Source organism: Trifolium pratense, linkage group LG5, assembly GCF_020283565.1.
Source record: "Trifolium pratense cultivar HEN17-A07 linkage group LG5, ARS_RC_1.1, whole genome shotgun sequence".
Taxonomy (NCBI): domain Eukaryota; kingdom Viridiplantae; phylum Streptophyta; class Magnoliopsida; order Fabales; family Fabaceae; genus Trifolium; species Trifolium pratense.
The window spans coordinates 23,765,126-23,793,038 of NC_060063.1; the positions used below are offsets into that span (position 1 = coordinate 23,765,126).

Consider the following 27,913-nt stretch of genomic DNA (forward strand, 5'->3'; position numbering starts at 1 on the left):
AATATAAATATACGTTGTTCTTCAAAAATAATAATAAATATAAACATTGTCAACTTTATATTGTATATACTTTTTTTTTATGGTACGTTTATCTGCCGTTTAATAGTGACTAAAAATTTGTAGTAAGATATATAAGGTGAATTCTCCTCTTTCAACTTAAATTTTTCTACCAAATATTGTTTGTCGTGATGAGGCGTGAATTCTCTAATCTAAAATTTATTTTTAGTTGGTTCAGTGGTGATTGACGCTGAACTTGGTATGGAGGACCACGGTTCGATTCCCCGCAACTGCGATCGGGAGGGGGCTGAAATCACTTGATGTCATAACTGACCCCCGACCCAAATTATTAAACTGTGGTGAAAACCAAAAAAAAAATTATCTTTAAAAAAAATAAAAATTTAAGCTAAAAATTTTGAATTTACCAAACAACTTATACTTTATTTTTAAAACTCGTAATTTTAACTTCACTCTTAAAGTAGGGATGACAATTTGACCCATACCCAGAGGGTACCCACAAAAATTACCCACAACGGGTAGGGTAAAAACCCGCATTTTGGGTACGGGCAAGGGTATGGGTAATTACCCACAAAAATGAACGGGTATGGGTGCGGGTACGGGTAACTTAGTACCCACGCCGCCCTATACCCGCATAATATATATTTATTTATTTTATTTATATTATTATATTATAATATATGTAAATCAATTTAAAACAATACAATTCTACTAAACTATTACATATTTTTAATAAAAATGTTTATTTATAACATAATATAAAAATAATGTGAATATTTAACATAAATATGAACTTTAACATAAAGTTAGTAATAATTTTGTTTATAATTTTCATTAGTCAATATTAAAATCTTTGAAATTTTTTTAATTCTATTAAAATTTTATGATATTTTATAATTGATCAATTTATTTTTAGTAAAAATGCGGGTAACGGGTACGGGTATGGGTACCTAGGTACCCATAGGGTATGGGGACGGGGGCAAAAGCTGTTACCCACGCGGGTATGGGGATGAGTACGAGTATTTTTTCAATCCGCGGGTATGGGAATGGGTAGTATAGTACCCTACCCATTGCAATCCCTATCTTAAAGTAGCTTTAAGGTTTAAAAAAAAGTCGGGCAAAACGTATCCTAACTTAAATTAAAATCTAATAATACTAATATTATTATAATACCATCCATTTAAGTTACTTCTTATTAGAATTTGAGACCTATACTCAACCACAAAAGCTAGCTTGAGAGTCGAGTTTTGCACAGGGACGGATCCAGAAACTAATCGGACGGAGAGCTGACCATTATTTCTAATAAATATTACATAAAATTTAATTGTAATTTATATGAATATGGATCAAATTATACCGATATAAAATTATTTTACACTAATTTATTTATCGGAATTAATTTACACTATGAGTATACATACAAATTAATAATAATTATATATAAAAAAACAACTTTGAAGATATAATATATACACCATTGGGGGTGGGAGGGAGGGGCCGAAGCCCACCCTTGCCACCCCTTAAATCCGTCTCTGTTTGCACTACACTTATAAAGGCTATCTATGTCATATGTAACATCCCAGAAGGCTTTACGCATTGTCGACTGACCCTACAAACCAACACGAGTCTTTTCAGCGTATCTTGTCCTCACTCGCACGCTTTCGGGGAAACTTCCCAGAAGGTCAGTCATCCAATGACTACTCCAAGTCAAGCACGCTTAACTGTGGATACAAATTAATAATAATTATATATAAAAAAAAAAACAACTTTGAAGATATAATATATACACCATTGGGGGTGGGAGGGAGGGGCCGAAGCCCACCCTTGCCACCCCTTAAATCCGTCTCTGTTTGCACTACATTTATAAAGGCTATCTATGCCATATGTAACATCACATAAGGCTTTACGCATTGTCGACTGACCCTACAAACCAACATGAGTCTTTTCAGCGTATCTTGTCCTCACTCGCACGTTTTCCGGGAAACTTCCCAGAAGGTCACCCATCCAATGACTACTCCAAGTCAAGCACGCTTAACTGTGGAGTTCTTATCGAATGAGCTACCGAAAAGAAGATGCATCTTATTGATATAGGTAGTACCAAACAATTCTTATATGCTTTCCTTCAACCATGCAGTCCCATATCTGCACGGTCTCAGATCTCTCTCATTCTAATGTGATTCATTTTTGCCTAGAAGCTGTTAGGAGACGCTAATTGTCATGCCTCATGCACCGATAACCACTCCCCGCCCTCGTCAGACTCGAGCGTTACATCATATCTCTAGCCAATGTGGGACTTCTAACACACTCCCTCACGTCCAGAACTGAACAAGCTGGAACGTGGAATCAACATCAACGGGTGACCCAAATATGAGAGGTCTCCACAACAAACAACAAATAGATCTATGACAGACTCTGATACCATATTAGAATTTGAGAGACCTATATTCAACCACAAAAACTAGCTTGTGACTTAAGGTTTGCACTACACTTATAAAAGTTATCTATGTCATATCTCTAGTTAACTTTTAACACTTCTCATATCTCAAACTTTCCAATTCCAACTTAAGTTAAAATTAAAATCTGCTTGAAAAAAAAAACTTAAATTAGAATCTAATAATACTAATATTATTATAATTTTTTTTTGGAGAGATATGATTATAATTACTTGATAAAAAAAACAATAATTATAATTACGTAACCTCGTTTTTCATTTTCTTCTTCCCTTCTTCTCTCCTCTTCAATTTTCATACAAAACCAAACCCTAACAAATTCACAGTAACAGTAAACAAAATCAGCGATGGTGAAGGTTCGTATGAACACGGCCGATGTCGCCGCCGAAGTCAAATGTCTCCGGCGGTTAATCGGAATGCGATGCTCCAATGTGTATGATCTCACTCCCAAGGTAAATCTATCTTATACCTTTTTCCTTTTTCAATTTCATTTCACCATCGCAATTGCAATCTCAAACGCAAAAGCAATTTCAATTGTTGTGCTTTTTTTCAGACGTACGTTTTCAAGCTTATGAATAGCAGTGGAGTCTCTGAATCAGGTGAAAGCGAGAAGGTTTTGCTACTCATGGAAAGTGGTGTTAGATTGCACACTACTGTTTATATGCGGTAATCATAACCATACCTAATAATTTTCATTTTTTCTATATCTTTTATCAAATGAATACACCAATTTTGGGTCTGTTTTGATTGAATTATTTGAGCTTATCTACCGGCATAAGCACGTATGAGAAAGTGTCTAGGGGAGCTTATGAAAACAACTTAGGGCCTGTTTGGATCGACTTATTTGAGCTTATCTACTTACATAAGCACCTGTGAGAAAGTGTTTGTGAGAAATTATGAAAACAACTTGGGGCCTATTTGGATTGACTTATTTGAGCTTATCTATTGACATATCACTCGTGAGACTGTTTGGGAGAGCTTATAGAAACAACTTATGACATCTTCAGAAGTTGTTTTCAGCTTATTTCCATAAGCTCGCCATGAAAACAACTTATTGATTATATGAAAACAATTTGATTTGATTTTGGGCCCATTTGGATTTGACTTATTTTTGAGCTTATGAAATTAGCTTATGCAAATAAATAAACATTTACATTAATTCATAAGTTTTCACTAATAAAAATTGTATTTTTATAATGTGTTTTCTCATAAACTACCTTGAAAAACTTATTATTATACATAAAAGCTTATTTATTTGCATAAGCCATTTCACATAAGCTCAAAAATAAGTCAATCCAAACATAGGGTTATGACACATTCATAAGCTGTTTTCTGCTTATTTTCACAAGTTCTTTAAAGATAGCTTGATAAAATAACATATAGCATATATGAAAACAATTTGACTTTATTTTACCTCGTGTAATAGAAATAGCCTATTCATGAGTGTTTATATGATAAGCGCTTATGCTATGCACTGCAAATTAAGTTGTGAATGTTGTTGTTATAGAATTATAATTTGAAAAGATTGTTTGTGGTGTTTATAGTGACAAAAGCAACACTCCTTCTGGTTTTACACTCAAATTGAGGAAACATATTCGAACTAGAAGGCTTGAGGATGTGCGACAACTTGGGTATGATCGGGTATAGCCTTCAATTTGAACCATCTTTTGTTTCACTTGTTATTATTGTTAAATTGTAAATAAATGTTTTGATTTTTATTTTAAAATTTGTTACAGATTGTTCTTTTTCAATTTGGACTTGGGGAGAATGCAAACTATGTTATATTAGAGTTATATGCTCAGGGCAACGTCATCCTTACGGATTCTAGCTTCACTGTCATGACTCTACTTCGATCTCACAGGTTACCACTGTTTACTATTCTGCTCTTTCATTTTGACTTGTTAATTTCAGTTTGGTTTGTATATATGTTGTATAGAATACAAACAAAAAAATTTGCTTATCTTTTTTCTAGCTTAACAATGATAGGATTTTTACAATTTATTTACTTTATGAAAGAATGATTTATTTAGAGAGAAAATAAGTATACTTAGGAGGATTCAGAAACTGTTTTATTGATAGCATATGTGGCACACTTTTAGTGTAGAAGTTTTTCTTGGTCACACTCACACCTAATCGAGCTATTTACAATTTATTTACTTTATGCCGAATGTTATGCCAGAGTTTGCTATTTAAAATGAGACAGTTGAAGTTGTTTTAATCTACTTTTAAAATGCATTTACTTGTTTCTCTATATTATTGGGGATAGATATTAGATAGTGATCTGACCATTTAATTTAATTTATCTGCTCATATTTGTTAAACATCTATATCTCTATAGTAAGAGGAATTATAGCAATTTATCATTAACAGGGATGATGATAAAGGGCTTGCAATCATGTCACGCCATCGTTATCCAGTAGAAAGTTGTCGAGTTTTTGAACGAACAAATACATCAAAGCTGCAGACAGCCCTAACATCTTCCAAGGAAGATGACAATGATGAGGCTGTTAAGGCCAATGGAAATGGAACTGATGCTTCTAATGTAGAAAGAGAGAAGCAGGGATCCCGGAAAGGTGGGAAGTCATTTGCCACTTTGAAAATTATCCTTGGGGAGGCACTCGGTTATGGACCTGCCCTTTCTGAACACATGATATTAGATGCTGGTTTAATCCCCAATGAGAAAGTACCCAAAGATAAAACGTGGGACGATGCCACTGTTCAGGCATTGGTCCAAGCAGTTGCAAAGTTTGAAGATTGGATGCAGGATATCATTTCAGGTGAAATAGTTCCAGAAGGATACATTTTGATGCAAAACAAAAATTTGGGGAAGGATTCTTCTGTATCCCAACCTGAAAGTCTTAAACAGGTTATCGTTTATTCTCTATAATTATAGTGGCATCATTAATATGAAGAGAATGAGAATAAGGGACAAAATATCTTACTCAGATGGTCTTGTGATATTCATTGTTTAAATACTTGTGTCATTTGATGCAGATCTATGATGAGTTCTGCCCCATCTTACTTAACCAGTTTAAGTCAAGGGAACACACAAAGTTTGAGACATTTGATTTAGCCTTGGATGAATTCTACAGCAAAATTGAGAGTCAAAGGTCTGAACAACAGCACAAAGCCAAAGAGAACTCAGCTCTTCAGAAACTTAATAAGATACGCAACGATCAGGTTGGTAGTTGGTACACATGTCCAAACTATTACAATTGTATGATTTGGAAAACCAACTGAATCATTTTGAATCTTTCCTCAAATTATTCTCAGATCTTCTCGATTCCATTTTTTGTTTATATCCAAATTTCTTGGCTGTCACAGCTTCTTGTAATAATACACACAAGTACTGGTGACCTTAAGTATATATGACGTTGAGAACAATTTTTTTTTTGTTCTAATATTGTTGATAGTTGATACTCAATAGTGCAAGCATGTTTACAAAACCATGTATCTTTTTTCTATGTTATAGGAAAATCGAGTGCACACTTTGAGGAAAGAGGCAGATCACTGTATTCAAATGGCAGAATTGATAGAGTATAACTTGGAAGATGTGGATGCTGCTATATTAGCTGTTCGTGTATATCTTGCTAAGGGTATGAGTTGGGATGACCTTGCTCGGATGGTGAAGGAAGAAAAGAAAGCCGGAAACCCAGTAGCTGGTCTTATTGACAAGCTCCATCTTGAAAGAAATTGCGTGACTTTACTGTTGAGCAACAATCTCGACGAAATGGATGATGATGAGAAGACACTCCCTGCGGATAAGGTTTTTTATATCTATTTATTTCTTACACAATTAGAAATTCTTTTAGGTAAATAGAAATAGTGGCAAAGAGAAGGAAGAACAATGAATTGTCCTAAATAAAAAGAATAAAAAAGACAACAACCATGGAAAAGGAGAAAAATAATGGAACAAAGCTGCCTAATCCCTCAACATAGAAATCTCCTTAAAAATTAAATAGTTTACGCCTATTTTTATCACTAATTAAGTGCTGTGCCATAGGAACCTACTGAAATATGTTTTACTCTCCAACTAAATGTGCTGCTGTGTAGCATAGGTTTCACAATGCCCCAAAAATTTAATATGGGTTTTCATTTGAAAGTTTTCTTATGTTCATCAGTTATGTACCTTCACACCAATTTGCTTGGCATACTAATTATTTAAGACACTTTGGTTGTTATGCATATGTAGACATGCAAATAGTTGTGTTTCTTAAACTATTTTTCTACCGTAATAATATGATTTTTACCAAAGATAACATTGATAAGTGTTAATTTTCAGAGAATCCATAACAGAATTGTTTCAAACTTTTCTTTCAATATTTTCTATTTCTCATTCTGTTTTGGTACAAGAGTTATTACATGTATATATAGCTATATAGGCAATACTGTACTAGCTTAAGAGGGTCCTAACTAATGCTTAGTTGGTCTAAGACAGATTAACTAAAGCTAATCTGTTATAATACAAAGAGTATCTTATAATACACTAATAATAAGGAATCAAAAAGTTGGACTGGAGAAATAAATATCTCACTTATAGTTATATGCTTTCTGGTACCATATATCCCATTCTTATAGGAGGGTGCATGTCAATAAACCATTATATTAAATTTTTCGTTAACATAATATTGCATTGTCATTTTTATTATTGGTTGTATTTCTGTTTTCTTAAATATGTGGATTTTTGTTGTGTTTCCCCTTAGATGTATACCAGTAGTAACAATAGTATTTGTGTTCAAGGTTGAAGTTGATTTAGCTCTCTCAGCACATGCCAATGCTCGGAGGTGGTACGAACTGAAGAAAAAACAAGAAAGCAAACAGGAAAAGACTATTACTGCACATGAAAAAGCTTTTAAAGCCGCAGAGAGAAAGACTCGCCTACAGCTTAGTCAGGTGCTTATAGATTGTATTTGCAGACTGAAACGTAATTAGCACATTGCTATCTCATATAAATAGATTTGAAGAAGAAACTTGCAGAGAAGTAAATATATGGTCAGTGGTTATAATTATATGCTTATAGGATGAAACAGAGTCAAGTTTTGGAGAGTAAGAGTTCATCTCCTTTCAACATCTAAGAAATTTATTAGGTCATGACCATGTTATATTTATGCTTATCGTGTGTACTACATATCGGTTACTTCGTGGACTTTCCATTTGTGGTAGGGAATATAAGTTTAAATTGAATTTCTGCTGACTGTTGGAAAGATGCTGTTAACAGATAATAATACTTCTGTCACGATTCCTCTTATTATTTGTCATTTGTGATGTTTTATCCTTTTATTTTTCTCGTATTCTCCTAAGGAGATTTCTTTTTCTCTTTTTTTTTTTTTTTGTGACCAAACTAGGGAGATTTCTCATCCCCTGCGTCTGTCCTTTTGTTTTCTCGACTCTAATGAAGATTATTTTCTTAATTTTTTTTTTTTTTCGTTTTTTTTAGTTTTAAATGAAAGGTTATGCCATAACTATGGGATGCAATGGTCTTTTTGGCCTCCATATAGCCTTTAGCCAACATTTTATTTTCATATTTCAAGGGGATTGCATTGTGCTTCCCTTTTTCATCGATTTGTGTTATATTTAGACTTGGAGAATGCCTCATCCTTAACCTTGACCCTCTTATCTCCCAAAATGAGACTAGTGATATTCTTTTTGGCACTGAATATGTTGATGTAAAACAGTGCAAAATGCAACTATGCAAGTTACCTGTCTACTTTTTCATTTTTGATTGCTTTCAGACTGCTAATTAATTATATTCATTTTTCAAATAATTTTTATCCAGGAAAAAACTGTTGCCTCAATTTCGCATATGCGCAAAGTTCACTGGTTTGAGAAATTTAACTGGTTCATTAGCAGTGAGAATTATTTGGTTATCAGTGGACGTGATGCTCAGCAAAATGAGATGATAGTGAAGCGTTATATGTCAAAAGGAGATCTGTGAGTATTTTTTGTTGCATCATATTGTTCTGAATTCCTTGTTCCTATGGCTAAAGCCTAAAACATAATCATTGACTATAGAAATTATCGAGTAAGGACAAAAATAATAATTTGGTGCTATCTTCGATTGAATGAGCGATACTTCAATTTTTTAATATGTCTCCAAATCATTTGAAGAATATGTTAGCTTGATATATTTCATGTAAAATTGTTGTATACATGATTAAGAAAAAATGAGTGCTTCATCAAGATCCCAGTTCCCTATGAATCATGTTCAAAACAAAATTGACGTATTCATGACAAGCTTCCTTTTCTCTGGAGTAAAATTACCAATTGTGAATTAGGGATTGTCTTTCTAGTTGAAAAATCTGTTGCTTGTGAGAAAAAGAGGGGATGTTAGGTCATGGAAGTTGAAGGTTGCATATATTGTTTTATCTTTGTTATATGTTTAGGGCAACCTTCACCTTACAAAGTTAAAGCCAGTCTTGTGGACTGATTTAGGTCTAAACCAAATTCTAAGATGGTATTGGAGTCTATCTTAGATCCATTTGCCACCAGTTATGCAGTCACGGGGTCACACACTACATGTTTGGTCCCGTGCATGAGGGGTTGTTGAGAGTCTCATATTGGATAGTGACATGGCTTGAGTAGTGGATATCAGTAAAATGCAACCCTCACCTTGTGAGGTTGTGTTTAACCCAACTCTTATTCTAGGAGTTTCTGTATCCAATTTTGGGATGATTTGTTTTCGGAGATAATGCTCATGTTTCCCAATCTTTTAGCTCAACACGGGATGCTACATGACTTTTGTATCCAATTTTAGGAGATTCAGGAGAGAAGTTCCCATTGGCTGGGTTCAGTCATTCCATGTATCCTTCTATTTAGTGCCTATGACTGGAGAGGAACTCCCGAATTTTCAAGGATATCTATTTGCATGACATGTTTTATGGTATAAAGTTTGTGGTTCTCAGCTAATACCTATTATATATGATTGCCTTCGGTGAATATGCGAAGAGGTTATTGAGTGCTACTTTGAATATTTTTCTCTTTTAGGAAATAGCTCATTATTCTCCTTTACTTTTCTCTTGATATTCTCAAACAATGTTTTTCTTCTTAGATTAATAAAAACTCAATAACTTTTCTCAAGTTTTTCAATGGTAATATTGCTATAGGAGTTGGAAATTCATGTCTCAGATATCATATTTTATAGATGTCTCCCTGTGAAAAAAGCTCTGTTAGTATTTCTTATTCTCATTCTGTTAATTTATGTTATAGGTATGTGCATGCTGAACTGCATGGAGCTTCTAGCACAGTTGTCAAGAATCACAAACCTATGCAGCCAGTTCCGCCGCTGACCCTAAACCAAGCAGGATGTTTCACAGTATGTTTGCATACTATGTTTAATCTAAATATTCTTTTCTATGTTCATGAACTTAATCAAATTGTAACGGATGCTGGTCCAACTGACATATTTTATGGAAAGAAGTATGAGAAAAACAATGTCATGTTAGCCTATTTATTATTTTGTCTATTACTTTGTTGTTAATTCTAGCAGTTGTTTTTAGTCTTTTAGGGAGCAGTTGGAACTAACTGCCCAGGTTTCCTAGGGCCCGTTTGGAATAGCTTATTTTTGAGCTTATGCAAAACAACTTATGTAAATAAATAAGTTTTTATGTTAATTTATAAGTTCCCACTAACAAAAACTGTATTTTTATAAGCTATTTTTTCATAAATTATCTTGACAAACTTATAATAATACAAAAATACTTATTTATTTGCATAAGCTCAAAAATAAGCTATTCCAAACAGGCCCCTAATACAATTGCTAACCGTTACCTCCTCCATATCATCTTGGAATGTAGGTCTGCCAAAGCCAGGCATGGGATTCAAAAATGGTTACCAGTGCCTGGTGGGTTTATCCTCATCAGGTTAGTAAAACTGCTCCTACTGGGGAATATCTGACAGTAGGGAGTTTCATGATACGGGGAAAGAAAAATTATCTTCCACCACACCCTCTTATCATGGGTTTTGGCCTGCTATTTCGCTTGGATGAGAGTTCACTGGGATCACATTTAAATGAAAGGAGAGTAAGAGGAGAGGAGGAGGAAACAATAGATGATAATGCAGAAACTGGCCCTGTTGAAGAACAATCTGATTCAGAGTCTGAGAAGGATGTTGCTGATGGAGAATCTGCTGCAGACTCAGAAAGGAATGGTAAGCCATCTGCAGATTCACCCATACCCCTATCGGAAGACTTTCCTGCCGACACATCTCAAACTAGTTTGGATACCATTAATGCCAAAACTACAGTTTCAGATGATACTTTTGCAAAAGATACAAGTACGACAAATATGCTTGAGAGTGAGAAATTACCTGACATCGGTGGAAATGGCTCAACATCTGTCTCCCCTCAGCTTGAGGAACTTCTTGATCGAGCTCTAGGACTTGGATCTGTTGCCAAATCAAATAAAAGTTATGGAGCTGAGAACACTCAGGTTGATTTAAGCAGTGAGAACCACAATATCGAGCCGAGCAAACCTGCAGTAAGGGATAAACCGTATATATCAAAAGCTGAGAGAAGAAAGCTTAAAAATGAACCGAAACATGGAGAAGCATATCCAAGCGATGAACATGGAAAGGACAAATCAAAGATAAAAGATATTTCTGGTAATCTGCATGCAAAAGATGCTCAAAATTTGAAGACAGGCGGTGGTAAAAAAGTCAGTCGTGGACAAAAGGGAAAGCTTAAGAAAATAAAGGAGAAGTATGCTGACCAAGATGAGGAAGAAAGGAGCATCCGAATGACATTATTGGCCGTGAGTAAACTAGCTTGCTTTTTCTTATTTAAATTTTCATTGTGTCTGGTTAAAACATCGTACCTGCTAAGATGAATTCCATAGATCTTAAATTTATTTAACGATGTTATATTTCCCTAAAAACCCTTTTAAAATCAGAATAGTAAAAAAGTATGCAAGAACTAAGATATTCTCAGCAACATATTACTGCCTTGAATTGATTCTTACATCTTTTTATTTCCGCCGGTAAATTCCATTGATTTACTTCTAAAGCTGGTGTATATTTGTAGTCTTCCGGAAAACCAATCAAGAAGGAAGAGACATTACCTGTAAATGAATCTTCGGACAAAGGGAAAAAATCTGACAATGGTAAGCCTTTTCTAAAGTTTCATAACCAGTATAGCTGACAATGTGCTGGGCCAACGGGAATCTTGTTCTGATTTAAATTGGGTTACCTTAATGTTCAGCTTGAATTTTATATGAACCAATTTGTTTGGGTTGGCTTTGACTCAAAGAAGCCCGTATAATTTAGAATAGTGAGCTCATTTGAGCTGAGCTGGCTCGTAAACTTGTCAATTAATGCAGCTGTTAAATTTGTTATCTTGTTTATTGTATTATAATGTTCGTTGTGGCAGGTCCTATAGATGCTCCAAAAATATGTTACAAGTGTAAGAAGGTGGGTCATTTATCTCGGGATTGTAAGGAGCAATCAAATGATCAGTTGCACAGTCATGCAATCAGTGAAGCTGAAGAAAATCCCAACACAAGTGCTTTAAACACTTCCGTAGATGACAGAGTGGCGATGGAAGAAGATGATATTAATGAAATAGGAGAAGAAGAGAAAGAAAAACTGAATGATGTGGATTACTTGACAGGGAATCCACTCCCAAATGACATTCTCTTATATGCTGTTCCTGTATGTGGTCCATACAACGCAGTTCAGTCTTACAAGTATCGAGTGAAGATAATTCCTGGACCTGTGAAGAGAGGGAAAGGTTCTATTTGTTTTACATTTAACTTTACATCATCAATCGATTATGTTTCTGCTTAAAATAGTTTATGCAGCAACAATAGATTCCCAGATTAAGGGTATCTTATTTCAAGATGTTGGCATAACTTCTTTTCTCGTTTGATTGTACAGCTGCAAAAACTGCAATGAACTTATTCAGCCACATGTCAGACGCAACAAATCGGGAGAAGGAGTTGATGAAAGCCTGCACAGATCCTGAATTAGTTGCTTCAATTATTGGTAATGTGAAGATAACTGCAGCTGGCCTTACTCAATTAAAGCAAAAACAAAAGAAAGGCAAGAAGACCGCCAAACAAGCAAGTTAGCCTATCCAAGACAACCCTTCCCTTCGCGGGATTTTCTTGGCGGAAAATGTTTTCATTTGTTTGTTTTGTTTACTAGAGCTCACAAATTTGTATGTTGTATATCTTTCCAAGTTTCAACACTGTAGAGTAGGGTTTTTCCCCTGTAGATCTCTGCTGGATAAGTACTAGATAGGTAACAGCTGAAATCATATGGAAATAACAATGATCAATAACTGATTAGGCATCAGGCTTGTTGGATTCAAAAAGGCAATTGATTCCTAAGCTAAACCAAATTTTGTTTTGAAAAATCAGTTTAAATTGAAAACATTGTTATAATAAACTGGAAAATCAACAAAATTATCATGAAAGACATTGGTTGCTATTAATGTTGAAATATTTATATAAAATGTCAACGTAATATAGTAATGTAAAATTATCAATGTAAATGTCAACTTACAATAGTAAATCTAAGTTATTTTATTCATAGCTTTAGTAGTATAAATACCACCCTTTGGATCATGTAAAAGACACATTTTGAGAGCAATAAGTAATCTCATACAAACTTCTTCATTCTCATAATTAGTATAATATATATTTATAGTATTATAACTACATTAGTAATTTATATCATTATATTAGTCCTTAAAGAATACTTAAATATTTGATTTTCTCAACACGATATTAGCATGATCGTTTCTATCGGAAGTGATTTACCACCAAAAGGTATATATCATCTATCCTTATTACTTTAATCTTATGATAATTATAATTATTATTCGCCCCGGTTATAGAAAACTGGCAATTTGTCAAGTGATTTTTAACTAGAGTGGCTATTATTATTATTATTATTATTATTATTATTATTATTATTATTATTATTATTATTATTATTATTATCACTACTTTACCCACTTATTATAGAAAACTGACAACTTGTCAAGTACTCTATAATAAGTGTGAATGTTATTATTTAAATTTTGTGTGGAGGTCTAAAATCTCCATAATATCACAAAAGATAATTTTTGATTAATAATACTAATTTCCATGGAGGTGTTCAAAACCCCATCTATATATTATTAATTTTCATACTTAATGGAGGATTAAAAACCCCATATGTATGACTAACTTTTATACTTAATGGAGGTATTCAAAACTCCATCTATATTACTAACTTACATACTTAATGGAGGATTAAAAACCTCATATGTATGACTAATTTTTAAATTTAATGGAGGTATTCAAAACCCCATCTATATTACTAACTTTCATACTTAATGGAGGATTAAAACCCCATATGTATGACTAACTTTTATACTTAATGGAGATGTCCAAAAACCCCATCTATAATGCTAATCTTCATATTAAATGGAAGACTAAAATCCCCATCGATAATATTGCTAACTTTAATTCTTAAAGGAAGATTAAAATCTCAGTCAATAATATTATTTCACGAAAGATTTATAATTAAGATTTTGAAATTTGATATTATTTAAATATTAATATGTTATTATCATATATGTTCATTAACTTTATTTGTTGTTCTCTCCATTTGTGCATCTTAAGAGCTAGATGATTTTTAACACACTTAGAATATTTTTACTCATTCCCAACGGTAACAAACAATAAAATTTAACACTTTTATCATATTCCCTAATGGCCACATAACGACCATGAATAGTAAAAGTTTACATTTTTCCACTATCTCCCAACGGCCACAAACCCAACAGTAACGTAACGGACACTTCATAAAATTCACCCTATAAATACTTCACATTCAGTCATAAGTTTTCATACCATTTTCAAACTCTTACTCACATTTCCAAAATGTTTAAATTTGTTTATTATGCTTATCACTCTACTTGTCTTTATGTTTTTCATCTTCTGGATCACCTTATGAAGAATTAGGAGAACCTTTTATAGTAGTAACAATATTTGTTGTTTTACCATTACTGGTATTAGCCTGGTTTATTAGCTGATAGAATCATGGTTTTTGTAATCATGGCTATTGAATAAAATAATTTTTCCTTTTTGTGATATTTTATACATTAAATATTGATTGTGTTCTTTTGTATTTTAGATATAAGCATGTCAAACGTTAAGCATAATTTCAAAATTCTAAACATAACCGGAGATAATTACACAACATGGAACAACAACTTAACTGACCTTGCATGTGAGGGGCACGATAAAATTCTAGGAGATAATGCAGGGATGCAAACATCTGACTCACAGAAATTAGCAATAAAAAAATCGAAAGTAAATCGGATAATTAAACACCACCTTGATGATGGATTACAAACAGAATATTCAAATGCCAAGGATCCCAAAATACTATGGGACAAACTTAAGGCAAGATTTGGACATCAGAGGAAAATCACATTACCCTCATTAATGGATCAGTGGAACAAATTAAGGTTCCAAGATTATAAAAATGTTGTTGCATATAACTCTGCCATGCACCAAATTATTGCACAATTAGAATTTTACGGTGTGGTTATAACTGAAGAACAAAAAATGGAAAAAAACTTTTTCAACTTTCCGTGCATCCCAAGTATTGTTGCAACAACAATATAGAATGAGGGGATTTACTGAGTACTCTGATTTGGTCGCAGCTCTTTTGGTGGCAGAACAAAACAATGAGCTCCCGATAAAAAACCACCAGACACGTCCCACAGGAACAATAGCATACCCCGAAATAAATGCAACAACATTTAATCGTGGGCGTGGCGGCCATAATCGTCATAAAGGACTAGGGGGTAAAACTTATTTTGATGGTAGAGGCAGAAATCACGGTCGAAACCACTTTCGTGGTCGAGGTCGTGGACGAGGATATGTGAATAATTATAGGCCTCCTAAATATGACCAAAATAATAAGAATCATCAAGGTAAAGGTAAATATATCCAAGAAGGTCCCTCAAGGAACCGTGATGATATCTGTTTTAGGTCCCTCAAGGAACATTGGTCTAAGAAGTGTAGGACACCAGAACACCTGTGTAAAAGATACAGGGCATCTGTAGAAGAAAAAGGAAAGGAAGTAAATTTTAATGAAGTTGAACCCAATAATGATACTACCTACCTTGAGGCTGCTGATTTTATTGAAGAAGAAAATGAAATGAATATGAATTAAGTAACTAATTAAATATGTATTTGAATAATGTGTGGTATGGTCGAATTACTTAATAATATGTGTGACTTGTGTGTTGTGCTTGAATTACTTAATAATATGTATGACTTGTGTGGTGTGCATTATGTAATATTTGGTTATTGAATAATAATGTTGAATGTATTATATTGATTTATTGTTTTCCTATCTTTAATCTTGATTTTATTTTAAGAAGGTCAGACATGGAACATGTCAAAGACATTTGCATCCCGGACAGTGGAACTACCCACACGTTCCTCAAAAGTAAGAAATATTTCACTGTTTTTTTTTTTTATAAAACATTAGCGTGCACAGGCATCACATGATAACTATGACATCCCAACTATGTTGGCACCCCATAATCATCACCTATCATTTGCAGCACCCTAATAAATTTATTAAAAAGAAAGAAAAAAGAGAGACAAACTTGGGGGGACTAGACCAAAACCCAAGGAAACAAAAATACAAGGAATCTGCCACTGCCTCATTAAAAATCTTTCCTGGAAAACCCCAAGGGATAAAACCAATAAAATGAAAAACATGGAGATGCAGGGGATCGAACCCTGTACCTCTCGCATAAAATAAAGGTGTGATAAATACTATCTCAGGACCTGCTGATTTAATAGAAGGGACAGGTAATGCTATGTTCATGTTACCAAATGGAACAAAATTTGTCATTAATGATGCTTTATATTCTCCTAAATCAAAGAGAAATTTGTTGTGTTTTAATGACATATATCGTCAAGGGTATGACACTGAAACTGTAACTGAATGCAATATGAAATATATTAATATTACTACTAATGTTTCTGGAAAGAAGAAAACCTTAGAAAAGCTACCAAAATTGCATTCGGGATTACATTATACATATATACATAAAATTGAATGTAATTTGGTAGTAAAAGAAGACCCAAAAACTATGATTTTATGGCATGACCGTTTAGGTCACCCTGGTTCAACAATGATGCGAAAAATAATTGAAAGTACTCATGGTCATCCTTTGAAAGGTTTAAAGTTTACAAAAGAGGATAGACCATGTGAAGCCTGTTCTCTTGGAAAACTAATAACAAAACATTCACCAGGCAAAATTCATACAGAATCACCTGCATTTCTTGAAAGGATTCAATGATATATATGTGGACCTATCCATCCACCGTCTGGACCATTCAGATATTTTATGGTATTAATTGATGCATCTAGTAGATGATCGTATGTTTGTTTATTGTCAAGTCGTGATATGACATTTGAAAAATTTCTTGCACAAATAATTAAATTAAGGGCACATTTTCCTGATTATACTATAAAGAAAATTAGACTTGACAATGCTGGTGAATTTACATCAGAATCATTCAATAATTATTGCATGTTAGTTGGAATCACTGTTGAACACCCTGCTCCTCATGTGCATACACAAAATGGGTTAGCTGAGTCGTTAATAAAACGTCTTCAATATATAGCTAGACCATTAATAATGAGAACTAAGCTACCAGTTACTGTTTAGGGTCATGCAATTTTACATGTTGCAGCACTCATCCGTCTAAGGTCGAGTGCTGATCATAAACACACCCCTTATCAGCTTGCAATTGGTAAGGAACCAAATATTTTCCATTTAAACTTTTTTGGTTGTGCAGTATATGTCCCAATCTCTCCACCACAGAGAACAAAGATGGGACCTCAAAGGAGATTGGGAATATATGTAAGGTATGAATCACCTTCTATTATTAAATACCTTGAACCTTTAATAAGTGATGTTTTTCAAGCAAGATTTGCTGATTGTCATTTTGATGAAACAAAATTTCCAACACTAGGGGGAGAAAATAAACACATAGATGGGACCTCAAAGGAGATTGGGAATATATGTAAGGTATGAATCACCTTCTATTATTAAATACCTTGAACCTTTAATAAGTGATGTTTTTCAAGCAAGATTTGCTGATTGTCATTTTGATGAAACAAAATTTCCAACACTAGGGGGAGAAAATAAACACATAGAAAATGAAATAACATGGTATGTACCATCTTTATTACATTTGGACCCATATAATAAATCATGGGAAGAAAATGTAAAGAAAATAGTACACTTACAAGATTTAGCAAACCAACTGCCAGATTCATTTACTGATTTGAAAAGAGTGACAAAGTCACATGTACCAGCTATAAATGTCCCAGCTAGAATTGAGATTTCAAAAACAAATGATGTAGCAAGTACATCCAAGGCACGCTTGAAGCGTGGCCGACCTATGGGATCCAAAGACAAAAATCCCCGAAAAAGAAAAGAAACATAAAAGGTGAATATGATTGAAAGTGATCCTGAAAAGACACTAGATAATAACAAATCCATGATTGAAAATTGTGTTCTCGAAGAAGCACAAAATGATGACAATGAGATCATTAATAATGAAACTGATAACAAGAATGATCTCGAGATTTCAATAAATTATGTTAATACAGGAAATCCGTGGAGCTGAAAAGGTATGAACATTGATGAAATATTTTCGTTCTCCATTGCATGTGAAATCATAAATGAAAATGATTGATGAATCCTCATCGGTTGTTATTTTTAGAGTATTTTTAATTAAGTTTTTAATATAATTTTATTAGTTTAGTGTTTAATTTAGAGTCATTTTAAATAAATTGCAAATTTTGGTTTATTGAGTCAATTAAGTGGTTTTCTCTATTAAAATAATATTCGGTGTAGTTTCTGTTTTCTTGATTCAATTAATAGGTTTATGGTTAAGTGTGGTACAAATGGTAAAAGAAGAGAAAGACTTTGACAAAACTGGGCCAATTACAAGAAGAAAAGATGGGCCATTTGGCTTGACCCAAAACCAAGAAGAAAGGGAATTAGGTTGGACTTGAAAAAGGGGAGAGATACATCACGTACAGGAGGAGGACGCACAGCAAGAACACGCAGCTGGACAACGGAACAGAGAGGAGCTAGCTTGGCTTCATGGAATGATGAATTGAAGAAACAAAGGAAGGCACGTGAAGAGTGGACAAATTCAAAGCAATCCATATTTGGTTTATCCCTTTTAATCATTCTTGTTTCTTTGAATATTATGTCTAGCTAAATTTTTATGATTGGTCCTCAGGGAATTCTGATTATTATTTCTCTTGAACCATGTGATTATCATATGTTATGATCAATGAATTACGAAGTTAGTTTCTTCAATTATTTCTTTTGCTTAATGCTTTACATGACTTGATCAATTGTGTGATGATTTCAATCATTTGTTTTACTATGACGATAGGAATGAATGATCGATCTAGGAATGATTGATCAATTAACTTTCACTTAAGACATTTCAGATTGTTAATTGAGATTAAAAGATTAAAGTTTGTAAACCTCAATTGATCATAGATTACCTAAGACATTAGGAATCGATGATCAAGGGAGAGGATTATGTTACCAAGACATTGGGCATAATCATTTTTGATTTAATCTAATCGTGAAACTAAATTGAGTAATTTGTAATCATACATGAAATTACCAAGAAAAATAGTAATTAGATGAACCAATAAGGACTAATCACTTCTCTTCATCAATTTGAATTCTAAGTCAATTTTAAGTTTATGATAAAAACTTCAAACCAAAAAAAATCCCCTTTTTATTTACGTCTTAAATATGATACAATTGTTTTGTAAGATTGAAACAATCCCTGCGGATACGAACTTTATAAATTTATTACTTAACGATAAATTAGTACACTTGCTAATTTGTTATCAAGTTTTTGGCGCCGTTGCCGGGGATTGTTGATTAAATAAAATTATCATGCTCAAGGTCACTTTCATCTACTAACAACCAATCGAAAATTCAAAAATTCATCCGACATTCATCCATCAAGCTCAATTCTCTCTTCACACTGTAACGACCCGAAATTTATTATTCGTTATTTAATTATTTTATTACGCGATGGCGTAATTCATAATTATTTTATTAAGCGGCGAATAATTAATTGGCGCGAATATAAGTTAATACGCGAGTTAGGAACATTACGTGAGTGAACCGTATTATTGGACCTTGGATTTGTTATTGGGCTTTTGGCCCAATGGGCCAAGACAAGTGGGAAGGGGGCGGTTTATGTTAAGCAAGTGGGATATTTTCATTGCTTGGTTGTAAGAAAAGTCAATAAGGTGGAAAGGAGATAAGAGCAAGAGAAAGTGAACTTGGTGACTTAGAGGAAATCACAAAACTCATCCTTCTTCTTCCTCCTTGGCCGTGTATCTTCATTCTTCTTTCTCTTCCATCACCAAAATTTCATACCTTCACCAAATTGATCCATCTTCAGCTTGTCGGAAACATGAGAGTTCATGGATCATCATCCCTAAGCTAGGGCAAGCAAGAAAGCAAAGCAAGAGGGTGCTAGGGCTTGAGAAAGAGAGGAGCTCATGAGAGCTAGAACATGAGGAGCTTGAGGATTCATCAAACTTAAGGTAAGAGATTAGAATTCATGATTCTTGAGTGGCAAGGAGAGGGAAGATTGTCTATGTCTCCATTCCCGAACTCTCCCACTCAATTTCTTTTTAGACTTTTGATTAAGCTTTTGTATGTGAGTGTGATGTTCTTCATCATCACTTTATATGTGTTAATCACTAGCTTGATTCCATGAAAAATATGTATGTGTTTGAATCATGTTTGAAAAGTTTATGAAAGTTACTTAAAATCCAAGAAAAGGGCATGATCATGATTTTGTGAGGTATTTGGAGGTTTGTAAGGGATGATTAATGTTCCTTGATACCATATATGTTTGAAATTGCTGTTTATAAGAATTTATAACATGTTTGAATGAATTTTTGAGCTGATTCAATGTTAAACCGCCTTAGAAAACTCAAGAACAGATATTTTTCTAGTGTAGTTCGCTAAGCGACCAGGAGATTCGCTACGCGAACCTGCTCGCCACAAGCTCGCTACCTGTTCGCCATGCACCTGTAATCCTCTGACGTAGTTCGCTGCAGCGAACTGAGCTTCGCTTAGCGAATGGTTCGCTACCTGTTCGCTACTGCTTCGCTTAGCGAACAGTACTGAACCTGCAACTTTTGTTAATGGTTGTAAGTGTAATTAGGCACTTGTAACATGGTTTAAGGGTATCCTTACATGATTGTTGATACATGTTGATGCAGTTAATGCTTATTGTTAATCGTTATATGATTGATAAACGTGGATGCAATAAGTTGCAGTTTAAAGTGAGTAATGTGATGTTTTGGCATTAATTTGTAATGTTAAGTGAATGTGTTAGGATTGTGTTCCCGCATTCATAAAAGAGTAGCTTCGAGCTAAAGAATATCATATGGTTGATATGTGCATAAATACATGCATTCATGATTGTATGTGAACATTGGAAACTTGGGTTCCAATAACGAAAATGGATTATGTGTCCATAATGAAGCCGAGGATCGGATTAGATGAATCCATGAGTCCAGAGCTGCTATCCAACAGGATATAAAACTGTGTTGGCTTATCCAAGGGAGATAAGATGGTTCGGTAAGTTCCGACATATCCAGCAAGATATAAAACTGTTCTTGGTCCACCGTTGGTGAGACACCTTGGTACCACATGCATTTAGTCATGTCTAGGGATGGCATGACAGTGAATTGATTGGCATTAGATACATTAGGGTAAATGCGCATATATTTGATAAATGGTATGTGACATTATCTGGTTGAATTGTGTTAAACTTTATTAATTGATAACTGTTTAGTGCGACGTTATGGCGTGAGTTAGAATATGTATGATAGTTCGAAAGTGTAAGGCCTTTCTTATACTCGTATGATATGCGATTATGTTTTCTAACTCTCTGCTTTGTGTTATTTGCTGGACCTTTGGGGGTTCAGATAACCAGATTGACAGGTTATATGTTAGCTTGCCCGAGTAGCGTGGTGAAGCTCCGCTCTGATTGTGACACGGGGAGAAAAGGGGTTTTGTACATATATATATATAAATTCCTTTAGAAAATTACTCTGTAATTGCTTATGTTTTCATATAAGAATTATTCTTGGTGAAAAGTATTGGTTTTGTATAACTTATAACGCATCGTGTTGATGCGGAGGATTTTGTATTTTGTGATATTCAAACCAGCGCTTTATAATCAGATTTTCAATTTTTCCGCTGCGTATTTTCGAAAAAGATTTTATAAAGGCAGAGTTAATTAAATAACGGGTTTGGGTGTTACACACACAATCTCACCAAAATTCTCTCAAGTGTTTAGGGATATACACTCAATCAACACAATCTACACCTTTCTACCATAGGCTTGCAAGGACTCTAAAAATCGATCAACATACAATGAATATGTACCTTTCGAGGACTTTTCGGGTTATAGCGTGGCTTAGGTTTATTGAAGGGTGGATATTTTTGGGGAAACTAGGTAGAAAAACTTGAAGCTTATAAGATCACCTATTTCAAACAAAAGTGGACAAATCAATTGATCTCCCAAAAATCATCACATTCATACTAGAGAACTTAGTTTTCACAATTTTTTTTTTCCTCATGCAAATGAATTCACAATGTGTGAACTCATTCCATGCTCACATTTTTTTTCCCAAAGAAGTCCCTCGACAAATTTTTTTTTTATTCATTTTTTTTTCAAACAAGGTGTTATGCATTTTGCATTCTCTTTATTTATTTATTTTTCATTTCTTTCACCATTTCCTTTCTTTTCATGAGGGACATTCTCTTCATATTTTTTTTCACAAACTTTTTCAAAATATTTTTCTTTTAGTTCTCTAGTACCCCACCCCAAACTTAATAGGGTGCAAATCCTAAGAGCAACCCCAAACTTAATGATGAGCATTGTGCTCAAATCACAAGTTAGGTGATCAACTTCAAGAAAATCAATTTTTTTTTGTAAAAATTATGTGGTTTTCAAAAAGAAGTAAGATCAAAACATTTTTCTTTCAATAAGGCTCAAAGGGGCTAGCAAGGGATTATAATATTCAAGGGTAGGCTACAAAGGCTCAAGCTCACAAAAACGTGCCTCGGTGCATTATTCATCGCAATCAATCAATCAAGAGAATTCAAGCAAGTTCTAGAGAATAGGAGAGACGTGGAACTCACATAGTCAAGAAAGAAATTCAAGTGTTTAGGCTCAAGACCTCACAGTTAGGATAACAGAGAAGAATTAGAGCCATTAGGAATCATGCTAAACAAACAGAAATCATTTCCTCAAAAATCATCAGCAAACTAATATAACCAAAGAGCAATCAATAATGTAAGTTGACAGTTACTACTTAGATGGAGAATAAACTAACAAGCACATTCTAGTTAAATGCTCAAAATCAAGTCACACATAAAATATTAACTCAAACAGATAAGGATAGAGTAGTGACAAATTCATTCAGCAATGGTTTTTATTACTTAATAAAATGCAGAAATTAAAAAGAAAATTAAAGACCGAGTTACCCATCATGGGTTGCCTCCCAAGAAGCGCTTCTTTAACGTCTTTAGCTTGACACCTCAACCACTGTTAGGGTGGCCTAAATGATAGCAAGAACACATCATCCTTCTTTTTCCTCTTGTTTGTTAAGAATTCCATGAACTTAGCATAGAGAAGCAAATGTTCCCATCTTCCAACAACTAAGATTTTGGAACAAGCACTCTCCCACCTTGGAGAAGAATGAGATTTCTTTTGCAAGAGATTTTTTTGTTTAAACTCCATTGGTTGTGAATCAAATGTCGCATAGAGATCAACATGATTCACTCTTCTCATGTTATTCTTCTTGTTTTTCAATTTTTCATCTTCTCCAATAACATGATGTTTAATCTCCATCTCAACCAACTTCTCACACTCATTTGCCTTTTCAACAAGATTACCACACTCAACTTCAAATCCATCAAATGAACCTTGGTTTGACCTCAAAAATTCATCCAAAATCTTTTTGAGTTGAAAGTTGTAATCAATGTTGATCACTTCACGCTCTTTTTCCTTCAAACAATACTCCTCACAATAGTCATTGTGATGATTCGCTCCACAAAAATCACTTCTCGCCTTCAATCTCGAAATCTTTGCATCCAATCTCTCTTGTGCATAAGATAGTAAACATAGTTGATAACAAATGATATTTATTTCTTTGGAATCAACCAATCTATTATCAATCCATTTCATTGCTACAAAACTTAGAGAAAATTTTTAGTAGCAAAATAAACTAAAGAAGACATAAAGAGAAAATTGCATATATACAAAAATAAAATGAAAATAACAGGAAAAAAAATCCTAAGTAAAATAAATTGCCATGTCAAAATTAATCAACAATCCCCGGCAACGGCTCCAAAAACTTGATAACAAATTAGCAAGTGTACTAATTTATCGTTAAGTAATAAATTTATAAAGTTCGTATCCGCAGGGATTGTTTCAATCTTACAAAACAATTGTATCATATTTAAGACGTAAATAAAAAGGGGATTTTTTTTGGTTTGAAGTTTTTATCATAAACTTAAAATTGACTTAGAATTCAAATTGATGAAGAGAAGTGATTAGTCCTTATTGGTTCATCTAATTACTATTTTTCTTGGTAATTTCATGTATGATTACAAATTACTCAATTTAGTTTCACGATTAGATTAAATCAAAAATGATTATGCCCAATGTCTTGGTAACATAATCCTCTCCCTTGATCATCGATTCCTAATGTCTTAGGTAATCTATGATCAATTGAGGTTTACAAACTTTAATCTTTTAATCTCAATTAACAATCTGAAATGTCTTAAGTGAAAGTTAATTGATCAATCATTCCTAGATCGATCATTCATTCCTATCGTCATAGTAAAACAAATGATTGAAATCATCACACAATTGATCAAGTCATGTAAAGCATTAAGCAAAAGAAATAATTGAAGAAACTAACTTCGTAATTCATTGATCATAACATATGATAATCACATGGTTCAAGAGAAATAATAATCAGAATTCCCTGAGGACCAATCATAAAAATTTAGCTAGACATAATATTCAAAGAAACAAGAATGATTAAAAGGGATAAACCAAATATGGATTGCTTTGAATTTGTCCACTCTTCACGTGCCTTCCTTTGTTTCTTCAATTCATCATTCCATGAAGCCAAGCTAGCTCCTCTCTGTTCCGTTGTCCAGCTGCGTGTTCTTGCTGTGCGTCCTCCTCCTGTACGTGATGTATCTCTCCCCTTTTTCAAGTCCAACCTAATTCCCTTTCTTCTTGGTTTTGGGTCAAGCCAAATGGCCCATCTTTTCTTCTTGTAATTGGCCCAGTTTTGTCAAAGTCTTTCTCTTCTTTTACCATTTGTACCACACTTAACCATAAACCTATTAATTGAATCAAGAAAACAGAAACTACACCGAATATTATTTTAATAGAGAAAACCACTTAATTGACTCAATAAACCAAAATTTGCAATTTATTTAAAATGACTCTAAATTAAACACTAAACTAATAAAATTATATTAAAAACTTAATTAAAAATACTCTAAAAATAACAACCGATGAGGATTCATCAATGATGATCCTGAACCCAAAACTGTGAATGAATGTCAAAATAGACATGATTGGAAAAATTGGAAAGATGCGATAAATACTGATTTAAACTCTCTTAAAAATTGAAAAGTATTTGGTGTTGAGGCAAAATCCATTTTAGTGTTTTAATGACAACAAACCTTATGGAATAAATGTTAAGTTTTATGAATGGTGATCTACTGATGTTTGCACTTGAGTTTTTGTTGAAAGATAGGTAATGACAAAAGTGGACAAGCTAGAAGCCACTCACATCAACAAGTGCATTTTATATACTCAAACAATGAAAGAATTAAAGTAGCATCAAATGATCATAACAATAGCATCACAAGCTTCATGAAGATTTTTAAAGGATGTGGTTTGAATCATAAGAGGTTTGATTTGAAGATTCAAACAAGAAAGCAAGTTTCATGATTAATAGTCTTCCTCATCACCACAAGGTTCACAATGAGTATTAAAGATTCAAGGAAGAATATGAAGACCATAGTTGATGGAAATACATGCATCACGAGCTACAAAAGAACATATTTGATGTTATCATGTCAAAACTCACATTGAGTTTTGTTACATGCTTTGAGGATTTACTACTACAATTAACATCAATTGAAATGATGCATATGTGAAGATCTTCAAAACCTACTCAAAGTTTCATCTTAGCTTCTCAGGACAAGAATGATCTAAGAATGATTTTCAATGAATTTACAAAGGAGCTTATGCACCACAAGGCATAAAAGTTTCAATCATTGTCTAAGCTAGAAAATGATAATCCTCATGATGAGTACTCCCACGCCTCCACTAAAAGCATCTCAAAGTACTCAATGAACAAGCAACAATGTGTGCAAAACATCAAGAGAAGTTGTGGAAAGTTTTGCAGCAACATGAAGATCCCTCTTTAAGAAAATCTTGAGATACTGTTTCAAGAATGATCTGAGAACATTCTTAACAGACAGACTGCATTTTTGAATATAAGCACGTTTTGGTTTAAGTGCTTTGTGATCATTCAAGTCAACTAAGGACAAAACAAATAAGCACTTTTACAAAGGAAAAGTGGATCAAATCTCTACAGGAATTAATCTCATTTGGGATCAACAATATTGATGGAATTTGAGCATATACCTTTCCTAGTCATAATTCATGCAATGAATTATAAGTTTGATCTTTTATGATCTTTTATGGTATTGATCATCCAATGAAAATACCTGATCATATATCATAGGCCAATCAGATTGCAACAACACATTATGAACTATGAGTTGTGATGTACTTGCAAAAGGACTATGTTGGAACATTCTTCAATGATGTTGTCATACAAGTACATTTTTGTCTCACATGCCATGGTACTATTCCAGCTGGTTTATTCCCAAGCTAAACCTATTTCTGAAGTGTCCTTAAGCCTACTGAACAGCTGCACATCACAAAGGAAATAGAGATGAAGTTTCATCACACTTGCTGATACAGTCAAGACTGGTTCAAGACTGATTCAAGAACGTTCCTGCACACAGTTTTGCAAAACCACCTCCAACTGTCATGAGTCCTTTTACTGAGGTTCCAAACGGCTATATCTGACCTCTGACATTGGAAGGAAGCAGGAAACAACTCATTTGTACTTGCCAACAGCTCACACTTCTTTGGCTCTTGTGGATCAAAGCAAAATTCAGTTCAAGACTGTTTCAAGACTGATGCAAGAATGATCCTGCACACAGTTTTTCAAAACCATTTCCAACTGTCATAAGTCCTTTTTATGAGGTTCCAAACGGCTATATCTGATACATGACAGTGGAAGGAAGTAAGAAACAACTCATATGTACTTGGTAACAGCTCACACATATTTGGATCTTATGGATCAAAGCAAAATGAAGTTCAAGACTGTTCCAAGACTGAACAGAGAATCTGCAATTTTGCAGCAGCTGTCTAAAGCATCTTTGGCACTGAGTAACAGCTATAATTTGCTCTCTAACTGATATACTTGAAGGCCAAGACTCACACATAAGGTTGCATCTATAAAAGGCAAGCAAATCCAAGAGAAAGTGCAAGAGTTCAAGCTACAAATCATCAATTACTTGTTTTTGTCTACAAGTCCTAAAACTCTTCTTTCATCACTCAAACTCAGGCTCTTCATTCACATCATACTTCTGAGTTTATTGAGTGTTTCTATTTGCTTCTCAAACAACCTTTGAGTTTCTACAAGCAAATTTCTCAAGAGACCACTTTTCAACATAACCCACTTTTAAGTGGTTATATCTTTGTCTCTCAATTTTACCACTCACACTCCAGCTCTCTATCAACCTATTGGATCACAATATTACTGAGTGTATTGAGTGTATTTTGTATAAGCTTCTCAAACTAGTTTTGAGTTTTTGTATAAGCTTAGATCCAGAACAACTTTCCTTTGTAAAAAGAAGATTGGCTCAAGTCAATACGTAACTATTGATTGAGTGACACCTCTGTAAGGCTGAGGTAGATCAAGCTTATAGGGATTGGAGGTTTCTGATCGTGGTTTAGATCAAAGAAGATTTGTATTTGAGATCGGTAGTATCTCGAGATCATAGTGGAAAACTCACAGGCGTGGGGACTGGACTAGCCCAGGATTTGGGTGAACCAGTATAATTTTTGTGTGTGAATCTCTCTTACCTTTAACTATTTATTTACTGCAAACACACATCACACAAACCACTTAATCTACATTCACTTTGAATTCTCACGCAGCAGAGAACATTCTCAGAAAAAGCTCACGCAGCAGAGAACATTCTCAGAACAAGCTGTTTTATATTCCACTAACATTTATCC

General features: G+C 33.9%; 4 protein-coding genes and 1 long non-coding RNA gene across 6 annotated transcripts; all 5 read left to right on the forward strand.

The window, feature by feature from the left end:
• The first annotated feature begins 2,672 nt into the window (after positions 1-2,672).
• Positions 2,673-12,813, forward strand: LOC123884431 (nuclear export mediator factor NEMF). Of its 2 annotated transcripts, XM_045933522.1 has the most exons (14): positions 2,673-2,917; positions 3,019-3,131; positions 4,010-4,106; positions 4,202-4,326; positions 4,836-5,331; positions 5,460-5,645; positions 5,938-6,231; positions 7,206-7,358; positions 8,242-8,396; positions 9,672-9,777; positions 10,259-11,212; positions 11,482-11,560; positions 11,827-12,186; positions 12,333-12,813. In XM_045933522.1, the coding sequence occupies exons 1-14, from the start codon at positions 2,813-2,815 to the stop codon at positions 12,524-12,526; spliced, it is 3,417 nt and encodes a 1,138-aa protein (XP_045789478.1). In that variant the 5' UTR covers positions 2,673-2,812; the 3' UTR covers positions 12,527-12,813. The 2 variants fall into 2 exon arrangements, with proteins under 2 accessions (XP_045789478.1, XP_045789479.1); XM_045933523.1 differs by lacking the exons at positions 2,673-2,917; positions 3,019-3,131 and having other exon boundaries at positions 4,024-4,096.
• A 1,777-nt stretch (positions 12,814-14,590) lies between these two features.
• LOC123886285 lies at positions 14,591-15,079 on the forward strand. Its single transcript, XM_045935618.1, has one exon. It carries the CDS (start codon positions 14,591-14,593, stop codon positions 15,077-15,079), a length of 489 nt encoding a protein of 162 aa, XP_045791574.1.
• A 1-nt stretch (position 15,080) lies between these two features.
• On the forward strand, positions 15,081-15,632 carry LOC123886288. Its single transcript, XM_045935619.1, has one exon. It carries the CDS (start codon positions 15,081-15,083, stop codon positions 15,630-15,632), a length of 552 nt encoding a protein of 183 aa, XP_045791575.1.
• Positions 15,633-17,476: 1,844 nt separating this feature from the next.
• LOC123886289 lies at positions 17,477-17,932 on the forward strand. The gene has a single exon (XM_045935620.1). It carries the CDS (start codon positions 17,477-17,479, stop codon positions 17,930-17,932), a length of 456 nt encoding a protein of 151 aa, XP_045791576.1.
• A 1,855-nt stretch (positions 17,933-19,787) lies between these two features.
• LOC123884432 lies at positions 19,788-21,756 on the forward strand. The gene is made up of 2 exons (XR_006800772.1): positions 19,788-20,081; positions 21,480-21,756. It is a non-coding gene; the product is annotated as an uncharacterized LOC123884432 (long non-coding RNA).
• The last annotated feature ends 6,157 nt before the right edge of the window (positions 21,757-27,913 follow it).